Raw genomic sequence first — 12,918 nt, 5'->3', positions numbered from 1 at the left:
CAAATAAGCCGTCCGCATTGGCTGACACGTTGCAGGGTAACCAACATTCCCTCTACAGACTACAAACAAATAATCTACACTTTTAATAAAATCAACTATATGCATTGAGCTTGTCTGATGCTCTGTTGGATGAAATAAAACAAATGACTGAAGAGGGAGCAAGAGATCAAGAAAAACCTGACCATCCTCCTCCCGCTCCTGCTGGCTTTCGCAGATTCTGCTTTTGCCGGTAATAGGATACAGGAGGAGACGGCAACCTTTCATGTGGAATGCCAATTGATCTTACTATTTTCTACTGATCTGCGTGCCAGTTATGGTTTTCATATGCACATTTTCTTGGAACAGTTTCATTTAATTTATAATAATGTTATATTTCAATCAGTCTTGTGGTTAATCAAAATTAGAGTAAAATCTAAATGAAAATGATGAAAATAAAAAGTTACTTCTATTGCTAACTTTGTAAAAACAGCCTAAATAAAACCAAATAATAAAAACGTTGCAGCCTGCAGGAAGAAAATATCCCGATAAAAATAATATCCATGGCCTCCCGAGTGGCGCAGTGGTCCATCGCTAGCTGTGCCACTAGAGATTCTGGGCTCAAGTCCAGGCTCTATCGCAGCCGGCCGCAACCCGGGAGACCCATGGGGCAGCGCACAACTGGGGCAGCGTAGTAACTGAACATTCAGTTATCTGGCAACAGCTCTGGTGGACATTCCTGCAGGCAGCATGCCAACTGCACGCTCCCTCAAAACTTGAGACATTTGTGGCATTGTGTTGTGTGACAAAACGTTACATTTTAAAGTGGCTTTTTATTGTCCCCAGCACAAGGTTCACCTCATTCTGTTTAATCAGCTTCTTGATATGCTACACCTGTAAGGTGGATGGATTATCTTGGCAAAGGAGAAATAATTACTAACTGGGACGCAAACAAATTTGTGCACATTTGAGAGAAATAAGCTTTTTGAGCGTACTGAACATTTCTGGAATTTTTTATTTCAGCTCATGAAACCAACACTTTACATGTTGCGTTTATATTTTTGCTCAGTGTAGATATTTTTGCTACTGCCCAAAAAATTAATATATATATATATATATATATATATTCTATATATATATATATATATTGGTTGACCAACAGCGTATCGACCAGTCGACTAAGTGGCTCAGCCCTACCAGACATATATAGTTGAAAGCACTTTCACTTGTGTTTATATTGAGTACAATTGATGAGAAGCACATTGCTTCTAAATCATGGACCAAACTTTCTGTTTTGCTCCATTTCAAGCTAAGTGGAGCTAGGATTTCCCCTGTGAGAAAGTGAAAAATGTATTGGTGCTGTATCCCACCACAAACTGCTGAAGCACCTTTGTTTACCAACTGTTGAGGCATCAAAAAGGCTTTGCATAACAAGTGGGTGCCGATGGAGCAATTGCACAGGCCTACACCGACTGTCACTGTTATTTAGGAAACCACATCAACTGAAGTGCATAGGAGCACAAGTCTGAAGATTGCTCTGCTCAATGTCAACTCCGCTGACAGCGAATGGGGCAATTCGAGAGATGCTCTTCAGAGAATAGACTGCAGGACAATGATGAGCTCATTGTTTAATACATCTTTGGCGAAAGCCTCCAAAGTGAAAACCATATGGTTAAACTATCGCACACGGTCGGGTAAAGCAACACACTGTACTCTGCAACACTAACTCTCAGGCTAGATGATCGGGGTGATGCAACTTTCTCAGCGGTTGCCGAAAGCTTCTTATATCATGGTATGCATCTGGAAACCTATCAAATGTCTGAGTCATAGTCAGCGGGGCAGAGAGCTGCTCCTCTGGTAGTTGGATGGCTCCCATGATGCTTGGACAGTGTGGAAGTCTCTATGGTCCACAGCAAGTCAAATTAAAGCCAGCAGTCTCACCCTGAGATCTGCATGAGAAACTCTAGAAAAAAAATAAATCAACTGGCATTCAAAAATATGTGGAATTTTGACAGTTATGGGGAGCATTTACATTTACGTCATTTAGCAGACGCTCTTATCCAGAGCGACTTACATTGTTGTGATAAAACTGGTGTGGCTGAATGTAATGATATTTCAGGATGCTCATACAGTAATAAAACTTTAGACATTTTGAAAGGAAAGCGTCATTAATTAGAACTAGTAAGGCACTGTAAGCAGCATTGTGAAATATGCCAACATAATGCTGGCTGCAGAGGCACACACAGACAGACTTTTCATTCATGACTGTCAGAGTCAACACAAAGCAGCTACTGTCTGTTCTTTATCTTTACATTGTTCACAGTTAATTACCAGTGTAGAGGGCACTAACAACAATTATGGACTATAAAATAAAATTACTTGAGACTTGAATTGGGCCTCATGACTCGGGGCTCCGACTTGAGACTAATGACTTGAAATTATCTGGCCAGGTTTTGTAACATTTTGTTATTCATTTTGTGGCAGTCTCTCCCTGGATGACTCTCCATGCAGCCAGAGTGAGTAGCCGCAGCGTCGCCCTTGGCTAGTGAAACACACTCTGTCCTCTGATTGGACCAGCAAACTGTTAATCAATACAGATCGGGTGAGCTAACAGACAGATTGCTGATATGCGGTGCAGCGCAAATATCAAAATTCTAGGGAGCGAGGATTGCCATAATAAATAAATATGCAGCTCCAACAATTGTTTGGTGATCAAGAAAATTTACTTACTTTGCAATCTAACTAGCAATGAAGCATCAAGCAACAATTACTAGCATAGGCCTACTGTTTTTTTGGTATTTCAAAATTGCTTGAAATTGATATTTTACTTAGGTTGCATTTGGAATTTGTTGTTAAAGAATTTGTTGTTAAAATGTATTATTACTGTGGCGAACTCCCGCCAGTGGATGGCGCTTTGTTCTCTTGTTGAAATGTTTGCGGGTGCTTTTACACATTTAAATGCATATGTTTTAAATCTATATTCCATCTCATCCTACAATAATTGATGGCGTTTCATCATTCAATCGCCGTAGTGTTTATTACACTTAGACATTTCTGTTTCATGTTTGGTTGTGACTCGAATAATAATGACTTGGTCTGACAACTAACAACAACATTCCATTTAGCACTTTTGCATAGCTATCCTCTCAGTCAAAATCGATCGATAAAGCTATTCGTAATTAACCAGATTTCCTGCCAACATTTTTGTTTCTCCTACTCAGGCCATTCCCAAGATTATCCAGGGAAACGTTTGGATCAGAATATCAGTGGGAAATACAAGGATCTCAATTGTATTTTTTCATTATTCTTCCCCTGTTCTGTTCCTTCTGGGGCAGGAAACATTCCACTCTCTGCACGCCATGACAGCTGCTGCTGACCTAACATGTGGAGAGGGAGAAAGAACGACAGAGGGGGAGAGAGAGAAAAACGAAGAGGAGCCAAAGCTTGGATGGAGGCCATAGACTGTGAGCTATCAAAACGGTTGTGATTGCTGGAGCACACGTGACACGTGAGGCTCCAGTGCGCTCTGGGACCGGATGTGTGGTAAAGTAACCGTTACCGGCGTAAAAGCAAACATCACGCTCGGCCCCGCATCAACAGCCACATTCAATTCCATTAGGTTGGGTCGTTTCAAAGGATGCGTGCAGGCCGAACGTAGACGCAAACCGCAAGGTCAAAGTAAGTGTTGAGAGGGGCATTGGTTGAAACTTCTCTGGAATTGAGATAGGTTGCTTAGATCGCCGAGATAACACGGACAAAAAAGGTATGCTTATGCCATGAAACTGACGGGGCGGCAGGGTAGCCTAGTGGTTAGAGCGTTGGACTAGTAACCAGAATGGAATGTTCGAATCCCCGAGCTGACAAGGTACAAAACTGTCGTTCTGCCCCTGAACAGGCAGTTAACCCACTGTTCCTAGGCCGTCATTGAAAATAAGAATTTGTTCTTAACTGACTTGCATAGTAAAATAAAGGTAAAAAAAAAAAAAAACTAAACCATGCATTTCCAAGTAAGTCCAATGGACATAAGTCTGCCGATTGAAGTCTTATCTACTTGCAACATCAGTCCAACAATACTACTGGAGAGAAATGTAAACGGAATCCAACTATTATGTTAACCTCATGTTCTATTAGGAGAGCCTTATTGCAACCTACTCACGATCAGCAGGCTTCACACTCCAGTTACCTGCTCAATTACCCCTCCCCCATCCCCCTCTTTACAACAGACTCTCTTAAAGCCTTCTGCATACCTCTGCTCGGCTGGTGCGAACCAGTGTGCTCGCATACTCCCTTAATACACATTCGCTTGAAAAATGAGAAAAAAAGCGTCAATAGTTTGTCCATCTTGAGATGACGTAGCCAGTATACACTTCCTCAAAAATAGTCAGAATTAATCTAAGATAAAATTAATGACAGATTTCTTGAGTAGACATTTGAGGAGATCTTATTCGCACACTTTTACACCTTAGATATTTGGTGCAGTAGTTCTCAAGTGAATAACAACAAACCGTTGACCAATCACCAACGAAGGGGCGGAGCCTTCAGCTACCGACTTCAGCTTGCCTTGAGAAAAAATTAAGTGTGCACGAACACCCGAAAAAACACTTGCCAAAGATCAGAACGAATAAAATATCTCCATATGTAGTCATAATATTTGCAGCAACTGTTCTGAACTGTTTTGGATTGGAAGCATTTTTATAGAGTGGGAGCATTGTGCTGCCTTGAGACAATGTTTACATTCTTCACAAAGGCAGGTCCTATGGTATTCCATGGGGAAAACTGCTATAGAATATTGAAAAATGACACCATTGAGAGATTAATACATTTAACACAGTTTAATGGTCTTCTCCAATTATATGCAAGCTGTGGCCCAAAAATATATTTAATTGCCAGTGGTGTCCATGTGAGCCAGTTAACCAACAATGCAGTTGGGAAGAACTTGGTGCTCCGGTACCACTTGCCGTGTGGTAGCAGACTAGGGTGGCTGGAGTCTTTGGCAATCTTTAGGGCCTTCCTGTGGCACTTCTTGTTATAGAGGTCCTGGATGGCAGGAAGCTTGGCCCCAGTGATGGACTGGGCCGTACACACTACCCTCTGTAGTGCCTTGCGGTCAGAGGCCGAGCAGTTCCCATACCAGGCGGTGATGCAACTAGTCAGGATGCTCTCGATGGTGTAGCTGTATAAACGTTTTGAGGATCTGAGGACCCATGCCAAATCTTTTCAGTCTCATGAGGGGGAATAGGCTTGTTGTGCCCTCTTCACAACTGTCTTGGTGTGTTTGGAAAATGACAGTTCTTTGGTGATGTGGACACCAAGAAACTTGAAGCTCTCAACCTGCTCCACTACAGCCCTGTTGATGAGAATGTGAGTGTGCTCGTTCTTACTTTTCCTGTAGTCCACAATCACCTCCTTTGTACTGATAACGTTGAGGGAGAGGTTGTTATCCTGGCACCACACAGCCAGGCCTCTGACCTCCTCCCTATATGCTCTCATTGTTGTCGGTGATCAGGGATAACACTGTTGTGTCGTCGGCAAACTTGATGGTGTTGGAGTCGTGCTTGGCCATGAAGTCTTAGGGGAACAGGGATTAAATGGATTCTGGTTGGGGTACGCACGGTCACTGTGGGGATGACCCCATCGGATGAACCACGAAACATATCTTGGGTGGACCAGAGAGTTCATTCCGACGTCTTATTTTCAGCAAGTCCCCATGAAACTGCTTTGTAAGACATCCATCTTAGCCTTTATCGAGATAAGGTTTATGACATTTAAACTGAAAAGCCAAATTTACCTCTAAAGGATCAATGTGGTATCGCAAAGCTATGAATCAATTTAATGCATGTCATTATATGATGTCATTGCCACAACTCAGAGATGAACGGTGAAATGAAAATTCAACACCATTTTTGCGAGCATAAGGGAATTGTGAAGGAGTTTGACCCATAGAAATAGAATAGGTCTGCCTATAAGACACTTAACTACAGAGGCTTGCAAAAGTATTCACCCCCCTTGGCGTTTTTCATATTTTGTTGCCTTACAACCTGGAATTAAAATAGATTTTTGGGGGGTTTGTATCATTTGATTTACACAACATGCCTACCACTTTGAAGATGAAAAATATTTTTTATTGTAAAAAACTACAATATGAAAACTTGAGGATGTCAATACTTTGTAGAGCCACCTTTTAGAGCAATTACAGCTGCACGTCTCTTGGGATATGTCTCTATAAGCTTGGAACATCTAGTCACTGAGATTTTTGCCCATTCATCAAGGCAAAACTGCTCCAGCTCCTTTAAGTTGGACGGGTTCCGCTGGTCTACAGCTCATCTTTAAGTCATACCACAGATTCTCAATTGGATTGAGGTCTGGGCTTTGACTAGGCCATTCCAAGACATTTAAATGTTTCCCCTTAAACCACATGAGTGTTGCTTTAGCAGTATGCTTTTAGGGTCATTGTCCTGTTGGAAGGTGAACCTCCATCCCAGTCTCAAATCTCTGGAAGACTGAAACCGGTTTCCCTCAAGAATTTCCCTGTATTAAGTGCCATCCATCATTCCTTCAATTCTGACCAGTTTCACAGTCCCTGCCAATGAAAAACATCCCCACAGCATGCTGCTGTCACCACGCTTCACTGTGGGAATGGTATTCTCGGGGTGATGATAGGTGCTGGGTTTGCGCTAGACATAGCGGTTTCCTTGATGGCCAAAAAGTTACATTTTAGTCTCATCTGACCAGAGTACCTTCTTCCATATGTTTGGGGAGTCTCCTACATGCCTTTTGGCGAACACCAAATGTGTTTTCTTATTGTTTTCTTGAAGCTTATTCTTCTTATTGTTTTTCTTTTTTTCTGGCCACTCCTCCGTAAAGCCAAGCTCGGTGGTGTGTACGGCTTAAAGTGGTTCTATGGACAGATACTCCAATCTCCGCTGTGGAGCTTTACAGCTCCTTCAAGGTTATCTTTGGTCTCTATGTTGCCTCTCTGATTAATGCCCTCCTTGCTGGTCCATGAGTTTTGGTGGCCGGCACTCTCTTAGCAGGTTTGTTGTGGTGCCATATTATTTCAATTCAATTTTTAATACTGGATTTAAATGGTGCTCCGTGGGATGTTCAAAGTTTGATTTAAAAAAAAAACAACCCTGATCTATACTTCTCCACAACTTTGTCCCTGGCCTGTTTGGAGAGCTCCTTGGTCTTCATGGTGCCACCTGCTTGGTGGTGCCCCTTGCTTAGTGGTGTTGCAGACTCTGGGAACTTTCAGAACAGGTGTATATATACTGAGATCATGTGACACTTAGATTGCACACAGGTGGACTTTATTTAACTAATTATCGTACTTCTGAAGGTAATTGGTTGCACCAGATCTTATTTAGGGGCTTCATAGCGAAGGGGGTGAATACATATGCACGCACCACTTTTTCTTTTAAGTCATAAAAAAAAAAATTCACTTCACCAATTTGGACTATTTTGTGTATGTCCATTACATGAAATCCACATAAAATCAATTTAAATTACAGGTTGTAATGCAACTAAATTGGAAAAACGCCAAGGGGGATGAATACTTCTGCAAGACACTAACTGCTGTTGAATTTTAACAGACCATCACAATTTGCTCAGTCATTGAAGGTAACGAGCTGGGAAAGCAGTATCAACCTAACCTGATACATAGTTGGGCAATAGCTGGTACCTCATTAAACTCAGTAGGAGGCAAATAATCATTTTAGGGCAATTGTCAAAGGAATGTTTGGGTTGATTTGAGTTTCAAGAGCTATGTAATGTATGTTAGCAATTGTGCTAATGATAGTTAGCCACGTACATCAAACTGGTTGTCACTAGTTACCACAGACAAAGTCATAAACCCCATTTATTTCTACAATTCCTCATCTTTATGTGAATTTAACATTAACCCTAACCACATGCTTAACCTTTAAGATACATTTTATTTTACAGCAATGTCTGACTTTGTGGCTGTTGGAACTAGTGGAAACTGTTCATTTGACTCTGGGGAAGTAGATAAGGGCTTCAACTGCCAAAATCCCTTTCATGACAGGACTGCCCCATGACTGTTGCATTGTAACAATAACTTCACGTGAATCTGTCTTTGGTGATCGAAAATAATCAAAAGCATCTGAAAGAATTTCAGAGAAGATCAATAAAACGGCTCGAGCTCATTGAACGACAACGTCATTTCAGGTTGTCAATCAATGAGTTGTGAAAAGGTGCCAAATCATTAACGGGCAGATTCAAACCCCATTCTACTGGAGTGCACACTGTACTAGACTAAAACAAATGAAATCCCAGACCGTAATACATTCTTACCTGCGAAACGCAGTGGGATTCTCACTTGATGATGGCACTTTAAATAGGGAATCCAAGGTCAACAGTAGACATTTCCTTCCAGAAGCTGTTGCTCTAACTGCAACTCCTTATCATTTGGTTTATGACCAATTACTTCAAAAGACACCGCCGACTAAACTTAAATCACAAAACGTATGGTACAGTACCAATGGACAGTGAATAGCAGTCGAAAGAGAATTCGGATAAGTGTGCGCCTCGCTCCTCAGCTCGTCAATCGCCCCCCAAACAAAGTTTCTTCAAGCATTCTTTTCTTTTTCCCTTTCAGTTAATGACCAGCCCCTTCCAGTGTCAGTTTACAACAAAACTACATTCACAAGACAACGCATGGAAACACTGTGCCAATCTATGTGGAATACGACCGCAATTCTGTTTCAAATTGGGTCATTCATTCCTCTCTTTATGGGAGCAGGCAGGAATATGAAAATGCCACTCGCAATCATCGTATAGTTTAATGACGCTGAAAATAGATCAATGTCGTGGTGTCTGCAGTATAATAAGAATGACTAAATAATTTGCTATTCGCTGTGTGAATATATCTAACTTCGATGATGATAACAAACATATCATGTTTCAACACGAACCCACAACAACCCGAACCACATACAAGTACATGTAAATTAAAACATGTCATAGAAAAATCAAATCGATCTTGCACCTCAAAGTGGCATATTTGTTAGGAAATAATATACTGTCTTGGAACAAAAGTGTTCAAATCAAGTTTCTCACAGTGGTAAAGTTGGTTTGAGAATCTATATTCGCCAGACATTCGTTCATATGAGGAAATCAATCAATTGAAATAAATTCGTTAGGCCCTAATCTATGGATTTTTACATGACTGGGAATACTGTTGGTCAGATACCTTAAAAAATGGGCCTCACAATGGGCCTTAGGTCCTTTACTTGAGATTTGTGTGTATTGTTGTGAAATTGTTAGATATTACTTGTTAGACATTACTGCACTGTTGGAGCTGGAAACACAAGCATTTCGCTACATCCGCAATAAAATCTGCTAAACACGTGTGTGACAAATAAAATTGATTTGATGGTATTTTTGTGCATTCAAATTGCCATCGATAAAATGCAATTGTGTTCGTTGTCCATAGCTTATGCCTGCCCATACAATAACTCCACCACCACTCTGTTCACAACATTGAAACCAGCAAACCGCTCGCCCTCATGATGCCATACACGTGGTCTACGGTTGTGAGGCTGGTTGGACCTACTGCAAAATTCTCTAAAACGACATTGGAGGCAGCTTATGGCAGAGAAATTAACATTCAAATATCTGGCAACAGCTCTGGTGGACATTCCTGCAGTCAGCATGCCAATTGCACTCTCCCTCAAAACTTGACATCTGTGGCATTGTGTTGTGTGCACATTTTAGAGTGGCCTTTATTGTCCTCAGCACAAGATGCACCTGTGTAATGACTGTGCAGTTTATTCAGTTTCTTGATATGCCACACCTGTTAGGTGGATGGATTATCTTGGCAAAGGAGAAATGCTCACTGACAGAGATGTAAACAAATTTGGTCCCATAACTTGAGAGAAATACGCTTTCAGTTCGTATGGACAATTTCTGTGATCTTTTATTTCAGCTCATGAAACATAGGACCAACACTCTACACGTTGCGTTCATATTTTTGTTCAGTATATAATAATAAAATATGTATAACATTTAGGAATCATTTTATGAGAAAAGCAAAGGTTGTACAACATGGACAGTTGATACGACGTTAAGTCACGTGGTTGAAGAGTTTTTATATTTACACAATATATATAAAATTAAGAAGGTGCTTTTGGGGAAAAGCAATGTGTGTCCTTACCTTGTGAACAATCCAAAGTTGGTTTGAAGTGTCTACGTCATGTGATCAAGGAGCAATTGAAATTCAAAGTAAAAAATGTAACTAATAAAGTATGGTTGGAGTTGTCTTGAGGCCAAACGACAAGGACATCCTCTATTTACTATGAAGTGGCAGATTCTGATGCAAGGGCAAACTCCACCTCTGAAAAAGATTGCTATTCCTGCACCAACAAATCTGTCAATATTACAGGGCACCAATGCTACAGAAGCAATAAATATAGTGGGAGAACATACCACACATCGTTTTGTGGAGCTGTACACACTATGTGCATTCAATGCATGCAGGGTGAAGACTAAGCTCCCCTTTTAAGACTCAGGTAACATTTTCTCAATCTCTCCACTCGGACACAGACTTAACTGTGTAATATGGTTTGACGTTCTCAAATGAACTGACATGGGAAACGCCTTGATTACTCAGTTACTCTCAAACAACCCCTCCTAAAAGTAGCTTACATGAAACAAATCATTCCCTTTGTATTCACCTTGGCATACCATGCACAAGTTGTGTGCACACCAAAAACACGACCCTAAGGGGTCATTGTAGGTGCGAGAGCACCCTGGTCCCGCATGAAAGAGAATGAGTGCTTAAGTTTCCAATACAATCTCCCCCACATCATTCCTCACAGGCCCAAACTACACTAGGTCTCTGTGCCTAACATAGTTTCACGGCCCAGGACGTGTCGACCAAAGTCCCATGGGCAGAAGCAGGACAAATCTTACTGTCTCCTTCACACATTCTCTCTCTCCTTCCTTCTATCTCTCACTTTGTTTTTCTCATAGACACATCCAGCTGTCTTGGCTTGTTTGTGCTCCTCACAGCTGCCCAAGTCACTATACTGGTCTCCAGACAGGAAGCCATCTCCAGCCCACGGAGGAAGTAGGGGATGGAAAGAGTAGCAGGTTCAGAACATCTGGACAAACGCCGGCCCTACTGGAGCAGTCAGGCTGGAGAAAGGAGCAGAGCTGATCACACTGTAGCTCAGACTTCAGTGTTTGAATGAGTGGATCAGACTTAAAGTAACATAACAGTCCAGTTACACCATAACCCTTCATCCAAGTGAGACAGTTTGCAGATGTCCTTTTACACTCAAGTTAAAAATGACTACTTTTTTTTTCTTTTCGAGAGAGAGATCCGTGTCGGCTTTACACAGTAACTCAGATCGACAATTTCAAAGGCATCTCCATACAGAGGTGCAGCCAACTGCAAAGGACTTCTTTCAATCGACTCACTCTGACATTTCAGAGGTAGAAATCTAAATCCAAGTTAGCTGGCTAAAAGGACAGAGGCCATTTTCCATGCATGGGTAGCTGGTCAGTGTACGTTTGAACAGGCCAGGGTTCCCTCTGTTAGGAATGTAGCAATTTCAGTCACCATAGAGAAGACTGTTCTTCTTGCTGTTGTAGGACAATGCTTAATGCTCCAAATGATAATTGTATAGCCCCCACTTTAAAGAGGGGACTTGAATAAATCAAAACAGTCTAGACCCCAGCCACAGCCGAAAGTCTTTCAGGTGAAACCAAACAGAGTCGACAACTACAGCTGACTGGGAACCAGATAGGGGGACAATTCCAGAGGTCTGAAGAAAAAAGCAGCATGATCATATTTTCAGTCCATTCATTTGCATATACAGAGAAGAGTTGAAAAATAAATCCTGATAAACCTGAAATGAAAAGGGTAAATAACAAGGAAACACATTCACTGGAAAAAAATCTAGTTGTCAGCTAATCAAGTCTAGTGCGTGTGAATCTGATAAAGGTGGATACATTTCACTCCGACAACAGTGTTCAGGTTAGAGAGTGAGTGGATTTAGCAGTTCAAGTGAAGTCCCCACGCACCAAGAGAAGGCTCCTGAAGTATCTTTTTTACATCATAGCGTGCACGAAGAATGATGAGTAACTAACTAATAATTAACCAAGGACTCTGGTCCTAGTGCATGGGTATTGTAAAGACTTTGTGAACAGACAGACCGACAGAGTGCCCCAGTGGCGTGTCGTGTGCGTTAGTAGGGGGTTAGCTCTAGGGTGGTTATGGCACATGTATGGATGGATACACGGGTCTACCTGAGCTCAGGCTGTAGTGGTTTAATGGGTCGGCCACCCATGCATTGTCCTGCTTTACACTCTCCATCTCCAAATCTGCATGCAGGTGCACAGACGGATGGACGGGAAGGAGAGGAGGGTAGGAGCGGGGGGAACGGAGAGGGAGAGAATGGTTCTGTTTAGAGGAGGAACATGGCAGGAACAACAGCTTTTCTTCTGTTTCGAGACTGTCACTCAGTCAGATAGCTTGGCGTCTGACACTTTCATAATACATCATTGGACAGTGAATACTTCAACTTTGTAGAAGTGTCATTGAAAGAAATGGCAGCAAATCAAATCACTTACTGTCAAAATTGGTGTCAGGCAGTAGAAAGTAGCATTAAGTGTTGTAAAGAACAAATTCAATTTGACAACCAGGTGTGAAAGGAGGAAACAATGTAGGGAAGAAAAGTGTGTGGCCGTGTTCAAATGATTTAAAAGTGCATCCTTCCTCCCTTTCTCTAATCACTGATTAGACATAATTGGAGAAGGGAATGCAATGTTTCCATCACATGGCTTCTACCTGTCCCGTCATTTAAAAAGGAAGGAAAGAAGGAAGGATGCCTTGAACTGTGCGAGTGAGCGGGAGAGGGGGTTGTATACCAGCACGCACAGGGTGGGAAGAGACTCCAGGAGGCAGGCCGCAGACCC

At 41.8% G+C, this 12,918-nt stretch overlaps 1 protein-coding gene across 1 annotated transcript in view; it reads right to left on the bottom strand.

Moving 5' to 3' along the window:
• LOC115105423 (rho GTPase-activating protein 32-like) overlaps positions 1 to 12,918 on the bottom strand; it is a 225,765-nt gene that overhangs the window by 31,687 nt on the left and 181,160 nt on the right. Inside the window, 1 exon segment of the mRNA XM_029627457.2 lies at positions 12,250 to 12,324. Coding sequence (XP_029483317.2) covers positions 12,250 to 12,324 — 75 coding nt within the window.

Source organism: Oncorhynchus nerka, linkage group LG22 (assembly GCF_034236695.1).
Source record: "Oncorhynchus nerka isolate Pitt River linkage group LG22, Oner_Uvic_2.0, whole genome shotgun sequence".
In the NCBI taxonomy this organism is placed as follows: Eukaryota; Metazoa; Chordata; class Actinopteri; order Salmoniformes; family Salmonidae; genus Oncorhynchus; species Oncorhynchus nerka.
Note: the sequence above shows the minus strand (reverse complement) of the source record. Positions and strands in the feature narration are given on the sequence as shown.